Genomic DNA, 21,293 nt, shown 5'->3' with positions numbered 1-21,293 from the left:
CCCCGCTGCCACTGAAATGTGATAATCAATGTTATTTACTTCACCTGTCGGTGGTCATAATGTTATGGCTGATCAGTGTATGTTTGTGTGTTTGCATCTGTGAGACCTCTGACCTCAGTCTGCACCATGGCTGGCCTCTGTGTCCGGAGCATCTTTACTGTCTGGAAGATATCAACCACACCTTCATAGCGCATTCTCTCCAGGACAATACTGAGGGTGATGAAGACACCGGTCCTGCCCACACCAGCACTAGAAACATAACCACAAGGTGAATTAAAAAGGGAATAACATATGTCTTGCTTGCTTAGTGTCTTTCTGTTGTGTCTTGCACTGCCTGTAGTCCTCTAGTGCCTTACCATAAACACAATGTGAGCTTTATTTTATAATCTGCATTAGCCTAACCATGACCTGCAAGGTAACGGTAATCTAAAACACATGCTTTATCTACAACAGGATATTGCACAATGGAAGTTCTGACCGTCTGAAAGAGTGAACTATTTGAATACTCAGTCAGAAATCCTGCAGCAGGGCAATGGCAAGAAGCAATCTGCATGTGAAACCACTATGGATCTTTGTCGCAGACAAAATGAGCCCTCAAGGACACACGGACACACTAAAAATCATGCACACAAACAACTGAGCAAACATTTTGTCTCATTAAGCCCCTCCTCCCATATGTGGAAAAAGGCTCTCCAGAAATGCAAAGTCTTAATCGAGACACCGAAACACTCGAGAGCTGCCTCTCTAAGCTGCTTTGCTATGAAATGACTTCCACTTCACCAGTGGAACAATAATTGATATGACAACAGATATATCTGGGCTTCTTCCAGTCACCCATGCTAGTTTGTTGAATGTGAAACTGATGGCTGCTAGTAGACACATAGAATTTGTGTGTGCCTACAATGTGTCTCTCTGCTGGAGGACAAAGCTTAACTCAGGACAAGAAATGATATCAAATGCAGTCGATATTGAGCCTAATCATGCAAAACATACAACCTCCCCAAACACATTTCACCACCCACTACCAGCCTCCATGCTGCGGTATTAACTCAGCCCACCCAAAGCCTCTTCATGGGAGTCAGTCACAGCCTGTCACATGGCCTCTTAAACTCCCTCCTCTCCCTTTCCTTCCCTCCCTCTCCCCAGGAAGATCGACTTTCCAAATCTGAAGGCTTGCCGAGCCACTGCAGACTGAGAGGATTTGGTGTCCCCATTCACAGGAAGTAATCAGGCAATTAATGACAAAAAGCATGTGGGTTTATTAGATAGTGGCTGGTGGGGAGAGATGAGGAGTAAGAATAAAAGAGGGTGAGAGTGGAAGAAAGCAGGGCTGGCAAAATGAAAGGATGGACAGACTGAGTGGAAAAGAGAGAGAGAGAGAGGATTAAGAAATAGACAGAGGGATGACAGCCAGGAAAAGCCAGTGACAGAAGACCAAAGAGTAAGAGAAACAGAAGGCATAAGCTCTCCACTCGAAGATGACAAAGTCCGTAGGAGGGAGGGAAGGAAGGAAGGGCGGGAGGATGATAGTGAGCAGCAGGTGGCTGCGGTAGTGACACACAAAGGAACCAACCAAACTTTAATTTAGAGATAGATTTGTCCCCTAAAGAAAAAGTTCTTTCTGAAATTATACATCTGCCTTTAGACAAAGTGACATCTACTCTTGGGGTTGAAAAAAACTTCACAAAAGTATAAAATTAACATAAACTATACAAAAGGATTGCAGGTTATTTAAACACCCGATTAGCAGCACAGCACTCTAATGATTTACTATACTGTGGCCTGAAGACGTTCTGTGTTAATCTTCTTATGATGCTCCAAAAATGGTGCACAAAGTTCACTCTGATGTGTGAAGGATGCCTAAATGGTGCATGAATAAGTGTGGTCATATGACTATCACCATCCATTTTAATAGGCTGTGTCCCATCCAGTCCTGTAATTCCTCATGCAACAACCAGTCCTTTTGCTATATGACAGCTTTTGCCCCAACTAATAGCAGTCTCATAGAGGGGAGGAATAACTCAGGCTTATTGGAGCTTATGACATATCTTACAACTCCCAGAGGGCCATTTGATGGCTGGTGACATCATTTCATTTTAACTCAGGTGATGTCATGTTTGATGATTTCATGGCGCCTGTGTGATAGAAATGTTGAACAAAAATGACACTTTGTTCCAAATGTAAATCACATTTGAGACAGCAACTGTTCTCTGTGTCAACACCTTAGAAATAGTGAACACTACCAAATATTGGTTTATACCTGCCATGTTAATGATGAAGGTTACCTTGGAAGATGTTTTCAAGGTGATAAAAAATGCATTGTGGAGCGATCATAAAACCAAAAAGAATGGCTGTATCATTTAATGTGCCTCCTCTTAGCAAATGCCAAGCTACATCTCAGCCTTATCAATTATGGAGGAGATGGGTGTGTGGAGGTGCAGAAGTAGTGTACTGTGGTGGCAAAAAGGAGAGGAGGGATCATATCTGATGATGCTGCTAGAGCTGTGCCACAGGAGGTGCTGCACTGCAAAACAATAACCACCTTAAGAAGTGATCTAATCTTGTCTTGATACCTTAGGCCTTATATCTCTTTCAAGAAGGAAAGCATGTCTTTGGAGTGCAGTTTGAGGTGAAACAAGCAGCAGTGCCTTTGCCTGTGGCAAATATATGATTTTAAAAGAAAGCAAATAGCAATTTGTGTCTTGGACCTTTAATGCAGTGCAGCAGAGAAAATATGGGGCAATATGACATTGAGACCCCTCACCTGCAGTGGACAGAGATTGGCCCATCTTGCCCAAACTGCTCCTTGGTTTTATGCACCTGGCCAATAAAATCAATAAATCCCTCCCCAGATTTTGGCACGCCTTGCTCTGGCCAATCAGTAAACTGGAACTGCCTTACTGTCCTGGATTGGCCATCCTGCAAATGGAGAGAAAAGAGAATAAGAACAAAGAATGGGCTTTGCAGATCATATCATAGTGCAAATTAAGCAACACAGTAATAAAGTCTACAGGGCAATAAAAATGGTGCTAATTGCTCCTTTAAAATGAACTGTATCTGCTGGTGCTTTTTATGCACAGTGGCAATACTGTGGATGGAGAAAGTCATAAATATACAGTGACACACACACACCCACACACCAGACCACAGAGGGACAGTGTCCTTCTCTCTCCAGCCCAGCTCCTCTACCTCCAACCCAAGTGTCTCTATTTTCTCTCCTGTCGGGTTTTGTGTGTGTGTGGCATGAGTAGGTCCTAGTTAAAGCTAATCAATAGTGTATCTGCCATGACAAACGTCCTCTCCCAGACACCATGTTGAGTAGGATAATCCTGCAATGCAATCGATAGAGCCACCTGATGAATGAGTAGAGTGAGTGAGGTAAGAAGCAAGAACAGAGGACTAACAGAGCAGGAGGTAGGATTGGACAACAAGAATTGAAAGCAAAAGACCTGACACACTGACAAGCCTGCTCCACAAAATGTCAATCTTAACAATTTAATCTCATATTGATTCTCCTAATCTTGTTTTAGAGGCAAGAGTTTAAGTGATGAGATAATTTAACTTTCTTCCAATGCAAACAAAAACATTTAACCACGTTTTTACAAGTGGGCAGCATTATATTAACACAAGCAAAGTCATCTGCTTTGCTTTGAGAGCGGTGCTTATCAAGTCTGAAAATGCACAGTCAGTACTTGTGTCCTTGTAAAGAAAGTTGTCTCAGGGAGAAGAAATTTCTCAAGAGAGTGAGCAGAGAGAAGCATTTGGGCATTTTGAGACAGGCTGTCCACTCAATGCCACCAGTAACTCAAACAACTAGGTGTTCATTTCTCCAGTTGTTTCTTTGTGCAACAGACTTCTGACATGATGCATCATTCTCACACATTCTCTTCCAACTTGTTCCCATTGCAAAAGAACAAATGAGTGAATACTCAGTTGACAAGAAAAATGGGATCCGTTTTTTGTTTGTTTTGCTATTCTAAATTTGTGTTTAGAATAATTCTGCCTAAATTCTGTTACAGAATTAGTTGATAATATATAATTAAATGTGCCAAAAACTGGATGAGCATACCCATGGAAGCTCAGCCCTCCCTCTCCTCCTCCTTAGTTCCACACATGCTGTTGAGCATATTGGGCAACGAGATCTCAGAGGAGACGTTCGTCGTTTTCTAGCCATGGAGGGGTTCTTACGGGGACAGGTTGCTAGCCTGGTGCCCACCCATGCAGGCACAGGGAGAACATGCACCTCCACACAAAAAGGCCATGGCTGGCCCACAGTTGGAATGGGAGCTCATTTCATCTTAAGTGACATTTACCTATTATCTGGCCCCAAAGAGAGGATATCACACCATGCAGTCATGAATCTTCAGGATTCCACAATGAACACCATTTTTACCTAAACTGCACACATCCTGATTACGTACATAATCCTCCACTCTTGACCCATCATACCATGTACATATGAGCAGTTCTCTCACTCTGACCTTACTACAAAGCATCCTGGAATTCTTTCCTTGCACAAGCAGAGAGAAGAAATAGTATCTGCATTGTATTTGCACAGTTTATACAGTGGCTGGACCAACTGGCTTGGAGGGCTGGTCCAGCCACCCAGCTAAGATGCAGGGATGACTGAGCACTGAATGTACAGTACTGTAAATGCAGCTGCTGTATTTCAAAAGCGACCTGCCTCTCGCCCATTGTTAGCTGGGATTCGCTCAAGCCCCCCCACGACCCTCTTCAGAATAAACAGTATAGAATGATGAATGAATGGATGGATGTATTTCAAAGGGTATGGTTTACTTAATCCTATAGCTCAATATGTGAGGTTCCGTTTCTCTATGTGCCAGTACGTATGTACTGTATTCCTATCTTAGCTGTTAACACGTTTCTGCACTGCTGCTGCCAAGATCTATTCTATTACATTTACTGTACACTAATAAACTAAGCTCCATTTACAACTCCCTTTCCAGGTCTTTTTCCTTGTTTTATGACACATTCCATGTTTTCTTTCTTTTGTTACCTCAGTTTTTCATCTCAAAAACATTTTGCCTCAGCAGGGGGATTAAAAATAAAAGAGGGGCAAAGACAACACAATAAACCAAGCATGCCGAAGAGAAGGAGCAAGGAAAAAAGAGGAAAATTTGACACACAACCTGAGAGCCCACGCAGCGTGTCAAATTGTGTGATTAAATACGTGACTGGATCGCTAGATGCGAGTGTTGACGTGTGGAATCTATGCTATAACTGCACAGCGCAATGTACACACAAATACACAAGCACATGGTCAGATGTATATAAAACAAACACGAATGTAACCTAATTATGGTATGGAGGGTTAAACCAAGTTTATATACACTGTTACACAACCTGCAATATGGAGTTAAAAACCTGAAAATCTGCATGCACCGATATACTGTATACACAACCCGCAATATGGAGTTGAAAACCTGAAAATCTGCATGCACCGATACACACACAGTTGCATGTACAGTACCTGTTAACAATTTACACTGACTTACTGTATGTATCATCACCTTCATATACTGTGCATTAACATCACTTTCTCACTCTGTTTTGTTTCTTTAAGGTTTGGATATCAGCTTGTTTTCTGCCTTTGCATGCTTTGAATTATTTGAGGGACACCAACACTGACCAGCGCACTTGACAAAAAGCACCAACAAAATTAATATGAGTTCAATTTGGGAGTAATTTGCACTTTGTGTAGTGTTAGAGCTTTGCTGTTTACTTGTGTTGTTGTGTGTGCCCTTCTTTTGCTTAACCTGCCTTTATTGGCTATTTCCACACCTCAGTGAAGAGTTGGTCACCAATACAATTGTGGAAATTACCGAATTATTTGGTACTACATTGCATTCTGGTCTCCTGAGGCTATTGAAAGAGTGATATGTCTGTCTATTGTATGACTTTTCATAAACATTTGTCCTGTTTTGCTGTTCAATGTCAGTATAAATTGGAAGATCCTGTTCTTTGAATCTGAAGGGCTGATATGAAAAGTTTAATAGTTACTGATATGTAATATTACTGAAAGTAATACTGCTCACTCTACTTTTTCAAAATGTAAAAAATTTTTTAATGTTGTAGTTTATGATTATACTGGTCTTAATTTGTTGCTTGTTCCTGCTCGCAACCTATTCAATCCACCCTCACTCAGAGACGTCTTACCCTGGCGTCTGTGACCTTGAACTCTCGAAGGATGTACTGGGGCATATTGTACTCAGCCATGGGATCCACCACAAAGTACTGATACCTGGCAGAGCGCTCCGCTGGCCAGTATTGATGACACTTTTCCTGTTTGAACAGAGAGGGAGAGATGACCCATTTGTAAAAGTATATTTTGATAACTTATTCACTAATTTCTCGATGTAACTTTCCTTTGTTGTCTGTCTGATCATTTTGACCTATAAAGGTTAAGAAACCACAAATATAAAGGCTGTTATATGCATATGGTGTTTGCATCCTACCCGACCCATCTCTCTCAGTTTGGTCAACATGACTACAATAGTAGAGTTGTTCTCCCAGAGCATTCTCCAGAAGTCTTCTGTAGTCTCTGCCAGAGGGCCCTGCGTGGCGATGTAGGCTTTCTGTTGCCTGTACATACAGTAAAACCATATTAAAACCATTTATGTTTGGCTTATATAATTAATCAGTACAATTTTTAGCAGTACTGCAAACTCTGGGACTAACACTTAGAGTTCTTGATGATATTTGATACTTTCTAGAAGAATACTGAGCTTCTGCTAAGCACTAAACATTATTTTGATGATCACAAAGAAAGAAAGCATTGTGTAGAAATTTGCTGTCTTCTCTCCGCAAAATTTATGTTGAAGTTTAACCTCTTTGCTAAACTAATATGTCTTACTGTAATTTATTAAAGATCTTTCTGGGCAACATAAAAAACAGTAATAGCATCACCTCACAGATGCGTGCTGCTGGAATGTTTCCCACCATCTCGCCCCTCTTCTTACCTGTATCCATCAATGAAGCTGGCATTGATGTAGTCAGATCCTTCCAGGCCTCTGATTGGCTGCAGGCAGACACGTGTGGTCTCGTAGGGCATGATGTTGACAAGCCGATTCTTGAACTTGTTGCAGGGAAGGTTGGCACTGATGAAACGCGATGTGTGGGCTTTGGAGTTGGCCAAACGCTGAAAGGGAATGACAGAGGGGTAGATGAATAAAGGGAAGGAAGGAAAACACAAAAAGAGTGAATGAATTGGCAAAAGCCAAAGTAGTTGCAGAGGAAAGAAGAGAGATGAAAAGAGAGAAGAAGGAAGAGCAGAAGAGGATGATAAAAGGAGGAGAAATCGGGAGAGAATGATGGAGGGGAGGACAGGTGCAAGACAGATAAAACAAGAACATCCATCACAGAAACTAATAAAGGGACATTGGTTGTCAAGAATATATTTATTTGAAAACAATTCACAAACTTTATCTCCTTTTGCAACTTGTGTGGTCTTGGCCAGATGCAATGATGGAAAATCTGCCACATACTCAGGCTAACAAGCCTCAGAATCAAGTCTGTATGAAAGAGAAGGCTTGTCTAAAAGTGGGTCACTGGCGCCTTTGATAAAGGCAGCCTGATATGTGTACATAAAATATATACTCACACAAGATTGTTCAGAAAGACAAACACACACACACACTGCATAATGATCAAAATGAAAAGCTGTACTGCTGCCTCATCATTGTCATAAAGACCTCACTGGGAGTTTGTGGGTCAGCAAGTCTTTTATGCTTCAGTATCTCAACAAAGACTTTGTGTGGTTGAGTGTGCATGCACTTGCTTATTGGCATTTGGCTGCAAATGAAAGACACCCTCGTCCTACTGTTTAAGGCTTCATCTATACAAAGAAAAAGTGTGGCACAATCGAGATGCGGCATTGTAAGAGACGAGAAAGAAATGAACTGCAGCTGACCAAAATGAAAAGTAGGCAGGACTATAGATTTTGTCTCTTAGTGGTTGTCAAAATACACACAATGAAAGTGTTTCTCCTCTGTGTGGACATGGTGAAACTTTTCATTTTCCCATCTGAGTATTCTCCTCTCCAATAGCTCTGTGTCAGTGGCTACTTGGAGTCCGCCCAGCCCTCCTCCTCCTGCTCCCCCCTTCCCTTTATCCTTTGCTAGTGTCCTCCCTTTGATCTGTGTTTCACAGGAGTACCTAGAAAGGCTTGAGGTAGCCTGGCAGCAATAAAGAGACCCTCACCTACACCACCAAACACCACCGAGGGTGCAAGGAATGGTGCCAAGCCTGGCAACCTGTCATCTGCAGGGCAGAGGGACACCTAGGGTACCTCTAGTCATGGCTGCCAATTCCTTTCCACTTATAGTACAGTATATCTGTTCAGTTGGAAGGAATGTTAGATACTTCAGTCATGTTACACCACAACAGGGATAATTATATTTTATACAATAGCTGGAAACAAGGGCTTACAGAAACAGTTGCCCAGTGAACAAAAAGAGACCATATAAAGTGTGTTTCTAAATCCTAATATGCCAAAAAAGAATAATAAATTATAGTTATATCAAACATCCTTAGTAAACCTTACATTTATTAATAGATTATTTACAGTTTCCTCTTGATCATTCTAGTTTGTGTGTTTATCACTTTACTATATTAATTGTGTTTTTGATACAATGCAATACAATACCATATACACTTCTGGTAAACTGTCCCCGTTATTTTTAATTTAAAAAGACACTTTTGTATTCTTATTTACATTTGCATCCAAAATAAAACTCTGCTTCTTAGTTTCAAATAATCCATTTCTAATTACATTTTTTTTTTGGTTGTGTGGATTGAATCCTGTATATTTCACAGTGCATTCTGCATGGATGGGAGTTATGTGCACAAATGTCTTCGGTAAATAAATCTTTCCATAAGCATGCTTGCTATTCATGCACATGTGCCAGAAAGTGCTACACTTACAGCTTCATGTAAGTCCCTCTTCTTGGTTCATTCTCCACGCTGAGCTCCTGAGGATCCCACCAGTCACACCTCAACTCTGTACGACGCCTGTTTCCCACCCAAGAATGGCAATGTCCACTCATCCTATAGCGCAGCGTTTTCTCAGATCGCTCCCTTAGTGCCAAGTTAGCATACAGTCATCCCTTTGTTCATTAGCCAAATGCTCCTCCCTCCGCTTGCCCTGCAATCCACCTCCATTTGTCATCCTCAAGTATTAATTACCTAGCTCTGCTCTTCACCCCGCTACACACACACACACACACACACACACACACACACACACACCTCTCTCCCTTATCCTGAATGGAACATGGACATTATTAATCCCTCTTCGAGGCCTGACGCCAGCTCAGCATTCCCTGTTATGGATGGCGATAGAGATTCCATCACTGTTGTGCAGTGGTTATTAAAAAAAGAAGGTCGAAACACACAAGTACTATTATTATTTCTTGGCAGGGGGTCTGTGTTGATGAATGGCGATGGAAAGATGACAGATAATTTGAGAATGAGCATGTGCAAGTCAAGGTCAGTGATGATTGTTCAGATCTTTAATGGCTATTTATCCTCACCAACTGCTTTGTCGTGAATTTCTCGAAGAAAGCACAATGTCTATTTTTCTCAAACCTAAACTGAAATCCATTCTGCTTTCAGCCAAAAATCATTTGTCTTGTGCTCATGAGATTTAACCTAATTTCTTGGTTTACACATATTTTTCCAAATTGTAAAGATGAACATTGTGAACATACAGGTGGCTTCAACATTTCTATTTTACATCCTTGCAAGAAAAACAAACAAAAAAAAGAAAACTAGAAAAATAAAAGATATTTGTATACTAGTCAGTCTGAGATTCTGTTACTTGGACAACAACGAACAAATAGCTGCCATGCAAGTTTAATCTTGATTCCATTTACTGCACCTAGTTTATGATTAAGTTCAATGAGTGAAAAGTTAATCCAGGCATTAAACTAACATGTCTGAAATTTTTGATTTGACTTGCATGTTGTTTGCCACCATCTTGGCTTCAGGTCAGCTCAGTCTGCCAGGTGGGTTTTTGAGATTTCCGGTACTTAACTTATGTCAGACCCCAGTAGAACACCAACCTTAATCTTGTTTATTAGTAAAAAGAAAAAAAAAAGTCTGGCTTAAACTCTGTGTAAAACAACTGTATTTAAATATGACCACAAGGCAATTGATGAAATATTTCCATTTTCTGTACCTTGAACTCTAGCTCCATGCCAGTGACGTGCTCACCGCTCTCCACCTGGGCCAGCTTCTGGATGTAGGAATAGAGGCTTCGGGCAGCCACTTCAGTGTTGCCGCAGGCTACTGCCTCCAGCAGCGCATCATGAATGAAGCTGTACTGATCCTCTGTCTGCACCATATAGTTCCGCTGTGAGCGCATCAGTGTCACATGGCCGTAAATGTCGACCGTCTTCTCGTGCTTTATACGCTCAAGCATGGCATCGATGACGATGAAGCAGCCTGTCCGGCCCACACCCGCACTGTAGGAAGGGGGAATGAGAAAGTTGGATGTTTTAAGAGGTTTGATAACTTATTTATACTCTTATTTTCTTACCCTGTGAGGGTGCTGTGGCTATGAGTATTTATTTTCCTAATATTAAGTGCTTGTCACAATTGTGCTGTAGAATTTAAATTAGAATTTACAATAATTCTTGCTACTAAAATATTAAACCATGATATGAGTATGTATATCCAGTAATACTTGTAGATTTGTTGTTGCATTGCAGTTTAAATAATTGAGTAGGAAAAGAAAACAGAGAGATATAGTCATGGCTGGGAAGCAAATATAGGAGCAATTAAAAATGACAACTGGAACCACAAGCAGACAGTGATAGAGACTGAGGGAAGCAATCCGTCAAATTTCTGTTTTATTGTGAAGTACTTTAGACTCACTGAATTCTGATAAAGGGAAACATTTCAGTTTGAATAAGCCATTTGAGAAATATCACTTGTAAAAGGAGGAAGGGCTAAAGTGCAAAAAAATGAGAAGCAGGAAAGATGTGATGGGATCACTGTGAGGCTTCTAAAGCGAGGGAAATAAGAGACAGAGGTGGACAGAATAAAAGCAGAGAAAGAAAAAAAAGAATGCCTTAATAAGAAAGATCATGTAACTAATGGAGAAAAGAAAAGATGGCAATCTGGTAAGAAAAAGAGCATGTGTGTTTATATAATGCATGTTATACACAGGAAGGAGCCATTTTGTTTGCTTATGAGTATATATATATATACACACTCTGTGGCACTCGATTTCTAGGGCATGGGGTAAAATGGCCCAAGGATACCTCCTCCATATTTATGATTAGGCCTCATTTTTGCTCTAAAGTTGCAACAAGGGGCACTTCTGTGTTTCCATAAAGCATGAAACTGTCCCACTTGGTCACAGATATTTTATTTTGGTTACATAAAATATGAATGACTTTCAACCTCCAAGGGACGAAAGCAGTTTTTAACCGATTCTAACAGCATAACATTACTACTGACCTGCAGTGGGCAATGATGGGTCCAGCATCAGGCGGGTTGCAGGTCTTGACCCTACGGAGGAAGGCCAAGAAGGGGGTTGGGTACTCTGGTACGCCATGGTCAGGCCACGCTGTGAACTGAAACTGACGAACCTCCCGCTTCTCACTAGAGCCATTCTGGAAAAAAATGAGAGTGAGGTGGGTTGGATATAGTTGTGGAGTTGTCGTCTTTGGACTAACAAAGTGGTTTCATTGGTGTCATAACAAAAATAAAACAGTATAGTTTATATATATCGTTTGCTTTCACCAGATTGCTGGAAGAGACACTGTCCACCCTCAGGCCAAGTGAAGGAACTATATGGGTTGCTGTACAGCTTTAATTTAAGCTCTAATAGTTACTCTTCAGCAGAACACGCTTAATTCACTGACTGGGAGATTCTGGCTCCAAATGTTCAGGCCTGTACTGCACAAATTGCAGACAGGCAACTGACGCAAAAAGCTCGACGGGTTTGTGCATTAGGATTGAAATGTAAATGGTTTAACAATATTTTGATTAATATGATTATTTGGATCCTTCATATCAATTTTTTTCTTCACTGTGAAAAATTTCACACTGTAACCAACCACTGCGGCTGTGGGTTCTACCTTTGTATAGTTATCTTTACAGGGGGTAAGTGTTTCATACTGATCCAATGGACTCAACGAAATACAATCCATTTAACAATCATTTCTACACTGAACAGTATAGGTACTTGTATCTTTATGCTCTCATGTTTTTGCTGGTCAGAATATCTCCAGATAGATGCAGCAAACACCCACATTACACAGCTGCCTGCCAGCTTCCACATCAAATTAAACTCTCAGTGAATCAAAGATACAAGCTGGAATCCAGAGGAAGCTTTTTGAGAAGGATAAGAAGAAAGAAAAAAATCTCTCCTGCATCTTTCAGTTCTCCTCTTCTCAGAAGATCCTCTAATAGAAGTACTGTTTGCATTTCAATGCAGTGCTTCTGCTTCCCTGACAGAGGAGTTTTTTCCCTTGCTGAATAAATGAATAAACGAGTCTGGTAATTAAAGGCAAACTGACCTAGTTCTTATTTCCTGTTTTTTTTTATGACATTCCCTGTTTCTGTGGTTTGAGGCAGGAACCATCATTGTGACTGGCTGCTTGTTTATTTTAAAACTCTTTTTTTGTTTTTTTAGGTAAAGGATTCATCAGTTGAGACAACTCGACATCACTGCAGGACACGCATACATATGGATAGGTACCATGGCAGTTGCTTTGTAGATGCACTGTGTGTTTGTTTGTGTGCCTACTGCCAGCTTCTGCATCCTTATCCTTCACACGAATCCAACAAAATATTCAGAGATACAAAGTGAAAACAGCTCAGTGAGAAATCACAGCAGTTGCTGCAGTTATAGGGAGGAGGGAGAGGACAGATGAATCATATCAGTGGGTTTGATGAAGGCTGAGAGAAGCAGCATGTAAATGGCCCTGAATGTCAACCAGCTGGCTTTAAAGCTCCATGGCTGCTGACATCTTGATATCTTTAGCGTTACTAGTTTGCTGTGGTATTTTCATTGCTGCTGCTAAGACACCTGCTAAAAAGTGAGCTGCGACTTTACCATGCTGCTGTTTGGTCTAGAGGAAAATTCTGGAAACATCTAATCTCTCTCATGGCAGGTTTTCTGCTGTCTTCTAACTCGTTACAAGTTGTACTTTCATTACTGTGAGGTGTGAGTGAGAGCGAGTTTGCAGGTAATGAATTTAAATGCACTGTAATGTGCGTTATCACTATATGTGTACATGTCTATGAGCACGCAGAGCGGAATGCATATGCAAATGCTTCCTCTAAAGAATTTTTTTCATCTGTGTAGAGACCGAGCATCCGCCTGCATGTTTCAGCATTTGAAATTGTGAGTGTGCACGCACATATGCATGAGAGCGGTCAATTAAGTATATTGACGTTCTTTTTTGCTCACTTTACCTAAGTGCTTCAATTTGGCAGATGCGCATAAACAGATGATCTATTGAGGAGAGGGAAAGCTGAATGAGGTAAGAGAGATGGACTGGAAGGACAATGGGGACATGGTTATATTACAAGGTGTACCATTTAGATTGAATGGAAAAACTGCACACAGTTTGTGCCATTATTTTTGCTGGTTATGTAAACTTTGTGTGTGTTTTTACAAGGTGTGTCCTGCAAAATGTTTATTGGCCAGATGTAGAATAAGAAAATAAATAAAATAAATTCTGAATATGTCTTTGCTGATGTTTTTATTTACAGTATTTCGTGAGCAAAGAGAAGATGTAGATAGTAGAAGTGTGCGCATGTGTATGTGTGTGGGAGAGAAAGAGAGAGAAAGATATCATCCTACCTTGTGCAAGGAAAAAGTGCGGACACAGAAAGTGGCCAATTCTATTGTGTCCAAGAGTGTCACCTGGGTCATACCATAGGTTTCTGTGCCACGACTGGGCCAGTACTGATCACACTTAATCTGGAAGTGAAAGAGAGCAAGAGACAGAGTTATCTACTGCAACATCTGTGCCATGTTATATTAGATGGGGCCTCCACTAGCTTCACCAGCAGCTTTCCTAAATCCTAAAACAAAACTGCAAAACATCAGCATGTAGGATTACATTTAAAATGTAGGGAACATAATTGATTCACAATCAGTTCTTGTTTTAGTACATGTCAAAATAAAAGCCAGATGAAGTTTTATCATTTCATGTCCTCAGACAAAAGAATCTCCTGTTCTTCTCCTAACATTAGTCTGAGTTTACTTCTCAGAATAATGCTGTATAACTTTGTTTTCTGCTCTGATTTAATCAGAAATTCTAATATGCTAACTGACGTATTCAGTCTGTGATTATCCCATGATCAGAATTTATTATAGAAGATTCCAAGATGAAAACAATAATAAAAAAAAAGTCTGGTTCTGCTTCAAATTTAACTTTGTGTGTATTATTCTTAGTTACTTCCATTCCTAGGTTTCATGTCCAGGGGCTCTAAAATATATCTGAAAAAGCAGCAGCTGCTTCTTCCACCACTCCCATCAGCCACGTAATAAGGATTAATTCAATATGGAGAATGATGTGTCAACAGACATCTGATGACATATGACAGCTAGCGAGGCAGATGTGCTGCTCTCTAGCTTTCTCTCCCATTTCCTGCTCAAGCTGACACTCAAGTTATATCACTTGCTAATCCTGATCACGTTTGACAGGAGTGGAACGCGCATGTCAGGACGGAGGATAGGTAAACAAGTGAAAATGGACAGACAGAGGGAGGGCAGGCACCTGGGGTGAGTGAGCCTGATGTTGACACAGGTTTGACTTGACAGGATGAAACATCACAGTTGGCTTTTTGACATTTAAGTTCACTCCTTGATAGTAAAGCGCATGTCTACAGATCCATCCAAAAAGTCAGAGCACACCGTTTGGCTTTGCTCTATCTTTTTGTAGCGCTCACCTGTGTTTTCACACAGAACTGATATCCAACTATCAAACACTTGTGAGACTTCTTTAATGGAGATTATGTGTTTGACTGATACACTATGATCGAGGTGAGCTGTTATTATTTCTCCTACCTTTTAATCTGACAGTTTGTGATTTCCAGTGCTGCCATTGCCTTATATAATATTTCCATATCACCAACACCAGCATGAGCCCCTTCCAAAGAATAATGTTGTATATTTTCAGTTTTCTGCTCTGTTTTTATCAGAAATTCTAATATGCTCATAAAGCACTCAAAGATTGATTAGCACAGGCTAATTTTATTACAGGAAAACCCAAGAAGAAACAAAAAAAAAGAGAGAAAGAAAATATGTCTGGTGTTTTTTTGGTTGTTTCTTTGCTTTTTCCATGCCACTCTGTTGCTTCAAGTTGAATTTTATTTTCCTGCAGTGTGAACCACGAGAGCTAAAACTTGCTAAGCTCTCAGTGCTGTAGGGAACATACAGCAGCTTGTAGTTTCCACTGCAAATAAGGAGAGAAAACACTGCCAAGTCTGTGAAGACACTCCCAGTGGATCTGCAGCTTAACTTATCAGATATACACAGGTAAATGGTGAGTTAGCCTGCTTTTATCACCCTCTCCTGTCACCGTCACCACTCCATTCAGATTTAATCACTTCTTTAAAAGAAATACTTCTAAAAAATAGTTTAATTACCTATGAAGTTCAGTTGTGCAACTGGGAAATCAGTGTAAAGCTGTGCCATTTTCAGCACCTGGTTCTTGCACTTGCGCTCTTGAACAGGTGATTTGATTTTGAAGTTTATTTTTAAAACAGCGTTTTAAAGTATTTTGTGAGGTCACAAGATAGATGCTTTAAAAGGAAACCGATAAAGGCTGGTGCCCTGCATCAGTCTAAAGACCAGGTGAGCAGTCTTACCCGTGACTTTTCCTCCAGCCTGGTCATCATAACCACAGTGGCCGCTCTCTGTTCCCACACCATCCTCCAAAAGTCCCCAAATGTCTCTGGTAATGGACCCTGGGTGGCAATGTAGGCATTCTGCTTCCTGTAGCCATCAATGTAGTTGGCATTGATATAGTCACTACCTGTGATACCTAGATACAGACCACACAAAAGAAGAGATTAAAAGATGGAACATGGTGTTTTTGATGCCTGCTTCTTTTTTATTCCTACCTTAATTTATCTGACTATCATGATTTTGATTTGCTCATTATTTTCATCCTTTTGTTTTGTGCCATCTGCCTCAGTAATTCCAAGTTTTCACACACACTGACCCTGCTTCCCAGTCAATAAAGTGTAAAAATTCCAGACTGGAAAAAAGAAAAACAGCTTTTGTAGCTTTGGATCCTTGCACCTACTGTAGGTACCTCTAGGTATTGTTCTTGCCTAGCACTCAGAACGTCTGGTATAACAATGCATGTGTAATTGTAAAGGCAATATTTTAAGACATAAAACAAGATTAAATGAGATGTTTAAAACAATCTCACAGCCTTTCACCCTCTCTGTTAATGTAGAAACCTCAGCAACTACCTCAATGTCACAACGTCCTGCACTGTTCTTTGATCATTTTCTTTTTTTCTGCCTCTGTGGTTTGACTTGGGTTTCTGTAGATATGGTTTAGTCTCTGTCTGAATTACCACCCCCAAGGCTGAAGTGTGCTGGACAATGCAGGAAAGCAAGAAGTAAATCGACCACTCAGCCATCACAGAGGTAGCAGCCATCCCTCTCAGCGTGCCATTATACTCTGCTACATACTGGGTCCACTAAATCCAGCTGTAAGGAATCTCTCTGCTTTGCAGAATAAATGGATGTGTGCTGACAATGTTTTAATGCCAAAGAGAGTGTATATAGTACACTGCAAAATTTTGCTCCAGCTGCCTTGACTAATCCTTCACTGTGTTTATAACACTAAAACACTTTCATCAGGATCGCAACACTAACCCTAATGTGGGCAAAACTGTGCAACTATGAAACCAGCCTATGAAACCAACCTGTTGTGGAGGTGTTTTTAGTTGAAACATTTCAACTAAACTGTCAAAAATGTAAGCAAGAAAATCTTATGATTAGAGTATGTTTAACACTGAGCATTTGACAGAGATAAGCTGGAACATCACCCATCTTCATTTAAGCAACTTCTACAATCCTGTCAGCTGAAAAGAGACTCCATCTGTAGTGCGGAGTCACGTCTCTTTGACTGACCTTTCCTCATTCAAGCGACAAGCAATGAAACACTCCACTGAGCTAATTTAAGAGAGGAGGCGGAGTGAGGACCACAACCAGAGTGGAGACAAAGAATAAGATGGAGAAAGAGAGCAAATGAGTGAGTAAGAGAAATAGAAAGACAGTGAGAGAGAGAGAAGGGGGAAGATACAATACAAAGAAAAAAGAATGAAAGAAAGTACAGAAATACGGAAGAAAATAAGGCAAATGTTATTAAAAGGGATACCACGTCGCACAGTTTGACTGTGGTGCCTTGGCTTTAGTCATAGCTAAGTGAACAGAGAATGGCGGCGTGCATGAATTGTTCTACTGCTGCGACTAATGGCAAACTCACTGCAGTGTAAAATAGAAATTTCAGACTTGATTAATTTATGTATTTATGGATGAGGCGTTTTTTTTTTCCCTGGGATGATTTTGTTATTCATGTTGTTGCACCTTCAAATTGACCTGACTATTGCAAGTTGTTGAAATCTAGTCAGAGCACTTAGTTCACACAAAAGGAGAGTACTATAGAGTAGGGAATCGGGCACGGCCGTGAGGAGTAGGGAGCTCTTCTGATGCAATGTCAGAACAATGTCAGCGGTGAAGGGTGACTACCTCTGACAACGTCCCTTGAGAGCTCCAAGTTAGAGAAAGAGTTTTTCTGGCTCTGAGATTCTCAATACAAAGGGGCCGACCTGATGAGACAAATGGGATGGTGAAAACACTGGTTCAATTCCTGAGAATTCGGAGTGAGAGATATGACTGAGTGTTGGACCCAAAGATAAGCTGAAACAAATCCTTGCCTAACCCGCCAAAAACAATATGATTCCATAAACTGCTTAGCTGCTCAGGACCAAGCTGTGCTGAAACAAGTCCCCTGCGGCCTCCCAAAAAAATTTATCATATACAGTCATTATCTGCTGGGAATCTGGAATGAACTCAAGTGATTTTAAACTTCATGTACTATAAATGATTTCATTCTATTTCACTTATGTTTTATTCTATTTGGGTTAACGCCTCTGTGTTAACACAAGACGATACTGGTGCAATCCAGCCCGATAGTCTTCTATCTTTTATTTTTTCCTATCCTCTCTTATTTTCTGGTTAAGTATCAATTCAGCTACAGCACAGTAATTTAGTCCAGTGAGCATCTTAGATTTCTAATCTATCCTGTTTTGTTTTACAGTGCAATAAAAACACAGCGCTCTACTATATTGATTATACTGAACAAATCCTATCTTGCACTGCTATGCATTGTTCTAGTTTGGACCTCACTGTCTATTCCTCTATTGTCTGGCATATGTCTATCGAGTACAAATTGTTCATTTGTAATCATGGGGATTCCCCAAATGACCTGCAATGAGCTGAGCTCAACTTTAGCATGGTGAGGGTGGTGAGGTGAGTGAGGTTAGGTGAGCCTTACCCTCAATGGGAGCCAGGATGACACGGGAGTGGTCGTAGGCAATGACATTGGCATAACGATTTTTGGGTTTGTTCACCTCCAGGTTGGAGTGCTCCCAAGTGAACTGCTGGCCTGGATCAATAGACTGACAGGCGGAACATGCACAAAAAAAGAATTAGAAGAGCTGCGAGAGTAGCTGAGCAATAACGATATGACCTGAATGTTATCATACAAGGAACAGAGGAAGAGACTGAGAAGGTTATTTTCCCAGAGGAAAAGAAGATGGTATCATGAAAACCTGCTTGCTGATTGTTTTAAATACTCACAGCAGCTGCACACAGTACTTTATCGAGATCATTAACGTAGCAGGCACATAATGACAAATAACAACATTGATGGAAATGCCAGCTCTACCCCCCTGAGGGAAGGATGTGGAGCAGGGCCCGACACCCTGATGACGACAAATTCAGCCGCCCCTTTAAAATACAAGAACTCCTGATAAATATTTGGTTCCCCTGTCAGGATAATTAACTATTCCATTACAATTCAGTGCTTGCTTACAGACACAGGGGTTTGCCGCTCTGTTGGTGTGGTGATGGAGGCTTGAAGGATATTCATCATGTAGGGCGGGGGGCTGAGACTGAGTAATGCTAAATGAAGTCCAACAGGAGACCTGATACAACAATTTGCAAGTAATCATTACAGCAATCAAAGCTTCCCTCTGCTATAGCCTCTTGCCACCTCTCTTTCCTCTCTCTTCTCTGTCCCTGTTTTTCTTATCTGCATCTCTCCATCTTCAAAGTCTTCCACTTTTTTGTCCATACTTCTTTGTCTCTTTATCTCCTTCTCCATCTCATTTACACTCCCTCTCTATACAGCAGTTACCCAGCTATTCACTTGCTATTGTCCATTTCCTTCTAAGCCTGAATATGCATGTACATGTATAAAGATTGGGGTCACTTCCCTGAAATGTTTCTCATTTCAAAAGCCGAAAACCACATCTATGTAAGTCCAAATTTCAATATCTTTTCATAAATTACATTTACAGTAGGAGTCAGTATTGCAAAGGTCCAGTCCTGCTTCCAGAAATGATTAGAAACTGAATGAATAATAATTACTCAAATTCTTTCTGCACATGCTACAATTTCCGCCTCGTCCCCCTTATGATCCACAATGACATGTCTGAAGATGAACGGCAGCTTGTGTGAAGGATACAGGGCTGTAGGACATGACTGCTAACTGCCTGACAGTAGATAGGCAACAAACACTATGGCTTCGTTATTGTCAGATAAAAGTGGCTGGGGGGATTATCTCCTCTTCACCTGCGATACCCTGCTCTCTCCCTTCTTCTCTGAATCCTCATCATTAACCGAGCCTCCCCACCTCATCTCTCTCCTCTCTCCCCTCTGTGTTTCCTCCTCCCTTACATCCCGCCTGGCTAAAAACCAATCAGTCAATGCCCCGTAGAACTGTGCTTGGCAAGCTGGGGCGCCCGGACGCGCAGCCATTCATCAAGAAAATAACAAAATTAAAATTACACTTCTCTATTTAATTTGGTCATTTATTTTTCTTGGGGGGTGACTGTGTGAAGGGGCAGAGGGACAGAGAGAGAGTGAAAAAGACAGAGCGGGAAAAGAGCAGAGCGGGCGGTTTCACGCTCTCTCAAAGCCAAGTAATTAGAAGTTGTATTTGTAGCAAAGCATCAACTTTGGCATCACGTCTCTTGACTCTCTTCTCCCCCAAATGGAACAAGTTTGTCCATTTGGTGCACAGCCCGGATGTGGATTTATGAATAATAGATACCCAAGAAATACTGGATTGCTATGAGAAGTCATTATCCACCAACATCCACTGGCAGGCATGATGATGGCAATCTTTGCTGGTGTACCCGCTTCCTACCTTAGCCTGGCTTGCAGCGATTTGACAGACACAGTGATTTAGAGATGGTGAGGAAGGGATATTGCTTGTATGCAAACGAGAGCTGATTCAGCGCTCCTGATTTCTAATCAACTCTGGTGTCATTTATAACCGCCACAGTCTCAGAGCTCCGACAGCTCAGTTACCCCCCCTAAACACACACACATACATATGCTTGTTTTTATTCCTCGCGGGGACTGTACATTGACTTGCATTCATTTCCTGGAGACATAACCTAACATTAACCATATAACCACTGCTTACCTAACCCCTAACAGCTAACCCTGTCCTTGAACCAAGCTGTCACCCTAAGTTCAGAGATACAGCAAACCGTCAAGAACCATCAGCGACAAAGGCCAACCTCTGTGTTGCCTCATGTCGACTTTGTCTGGGCCATTCAGGTTGAAAAAGTGGCACTTAAACACCGCACAGACTACAGCCAACAGCCAACTAGTCTGTGTGAAAGAAATAACTCCTCCTACCAGCAGGTGGTGGTATCTGTATTCACCATTCAGAAAGGGAAAGAAGAAGAGCTAGACTGTGGAAGTATAAGCTACAAATAAAGCATTTCTCATTCAAAACAGCTGCTCTTTAAAGCTGCTTCTAATCGATATCTGATAAGAAGTTGCAAATGACAATGCCATTCTCTGCCCTTGGTCTTTTGGTTGTGGAAGAGAAAGGAGGTTGCAGAGGCAAAACACAAGGAAAAACTGCACTAAATGGGTGAAATCATAGATACTACAGCAACAGGCTGAAGGGGCTTTACCCAAACCGTTCTCTTCTTGTGCCCCGATTCTACACCCATTTGGGTGTTTAAGGGTTGCAACATCCTGCT

At 41.1% G+C, this 21,293-nt stretch overlaps 1 protein-coding gene across 19 annotated transcripts in view; it reads right to left on the bottom strand.

The window, feature by feature from the left end:
• Nucleotides 1-21,293, bottom strand: part of ptprsa (protein tyrosine phosphatase receptor type Sa) — a 218,987-nt gene that overhangs the window by 2,957 nt on the left and 194,737 nt on the right. For all 19 annotated transcript variants that reach the window (XM_020596614.1, XM_020596622.1, XM_020596620.1 and 16 more), the window contains 10 exons: nt 18,563-18,686; nt 15,856-16,031; nt 13,841-13,960; nt 11,485-11,639; nt 10,199-10,484; nt 6,981-7,159; nt 6,477-6,603; nt 6,178-6,303; nt 2,765-2,919; nt 114-249 (listed from right to left, as the gene is read on the bottom strand). In XM_020596614.1, coding sequence (XP_020452270.1) covers nt 114-249; nt 2,765-2,919; nt 6,178-6,303; nt 6,477-6,603; nt 6,981-7,159; nt 10,199-10,484; nt 11,485-11,639; nt 13,841-13,960; nt 15,856-16,031; nt 18,563-18,686 — 1,584 coding nt within the window. The remainder of the gene's footprint in view (nt 1-113; nt 250-2,764; nt 2,920-6,177; nt 6,304-6,476; nt 6,604-6,980; nt 7,160-10,198; nt 10,485-11,484; nt 11,640-13,840; nt 13,961-15,855; nt 16,032-18,562; nt 18,687-21,293) is intronic.

The sequence above is a fragment of the Monopterus albus genome, unplaced genomic scaffold (assembly GCF_001952655.1).
Source record: "Monopterus albus unplaced genomic scaffold, M_albus_1.0 scaffold31.1, whole genome shotgun sequence".
In the NCBI taxonomy this organism is placed as follows: Eukaryota; Metazoa; Chordata; class Actinopteri; order Synbranchiformes; family Synbranchidae; genus Monopterus; species Monopterus albus.
The sequence above is the reverse complement of the archived record's forward strand: the minus strand, read 5'-3'. Positions and strand labels throughout refer to the sequence as shown.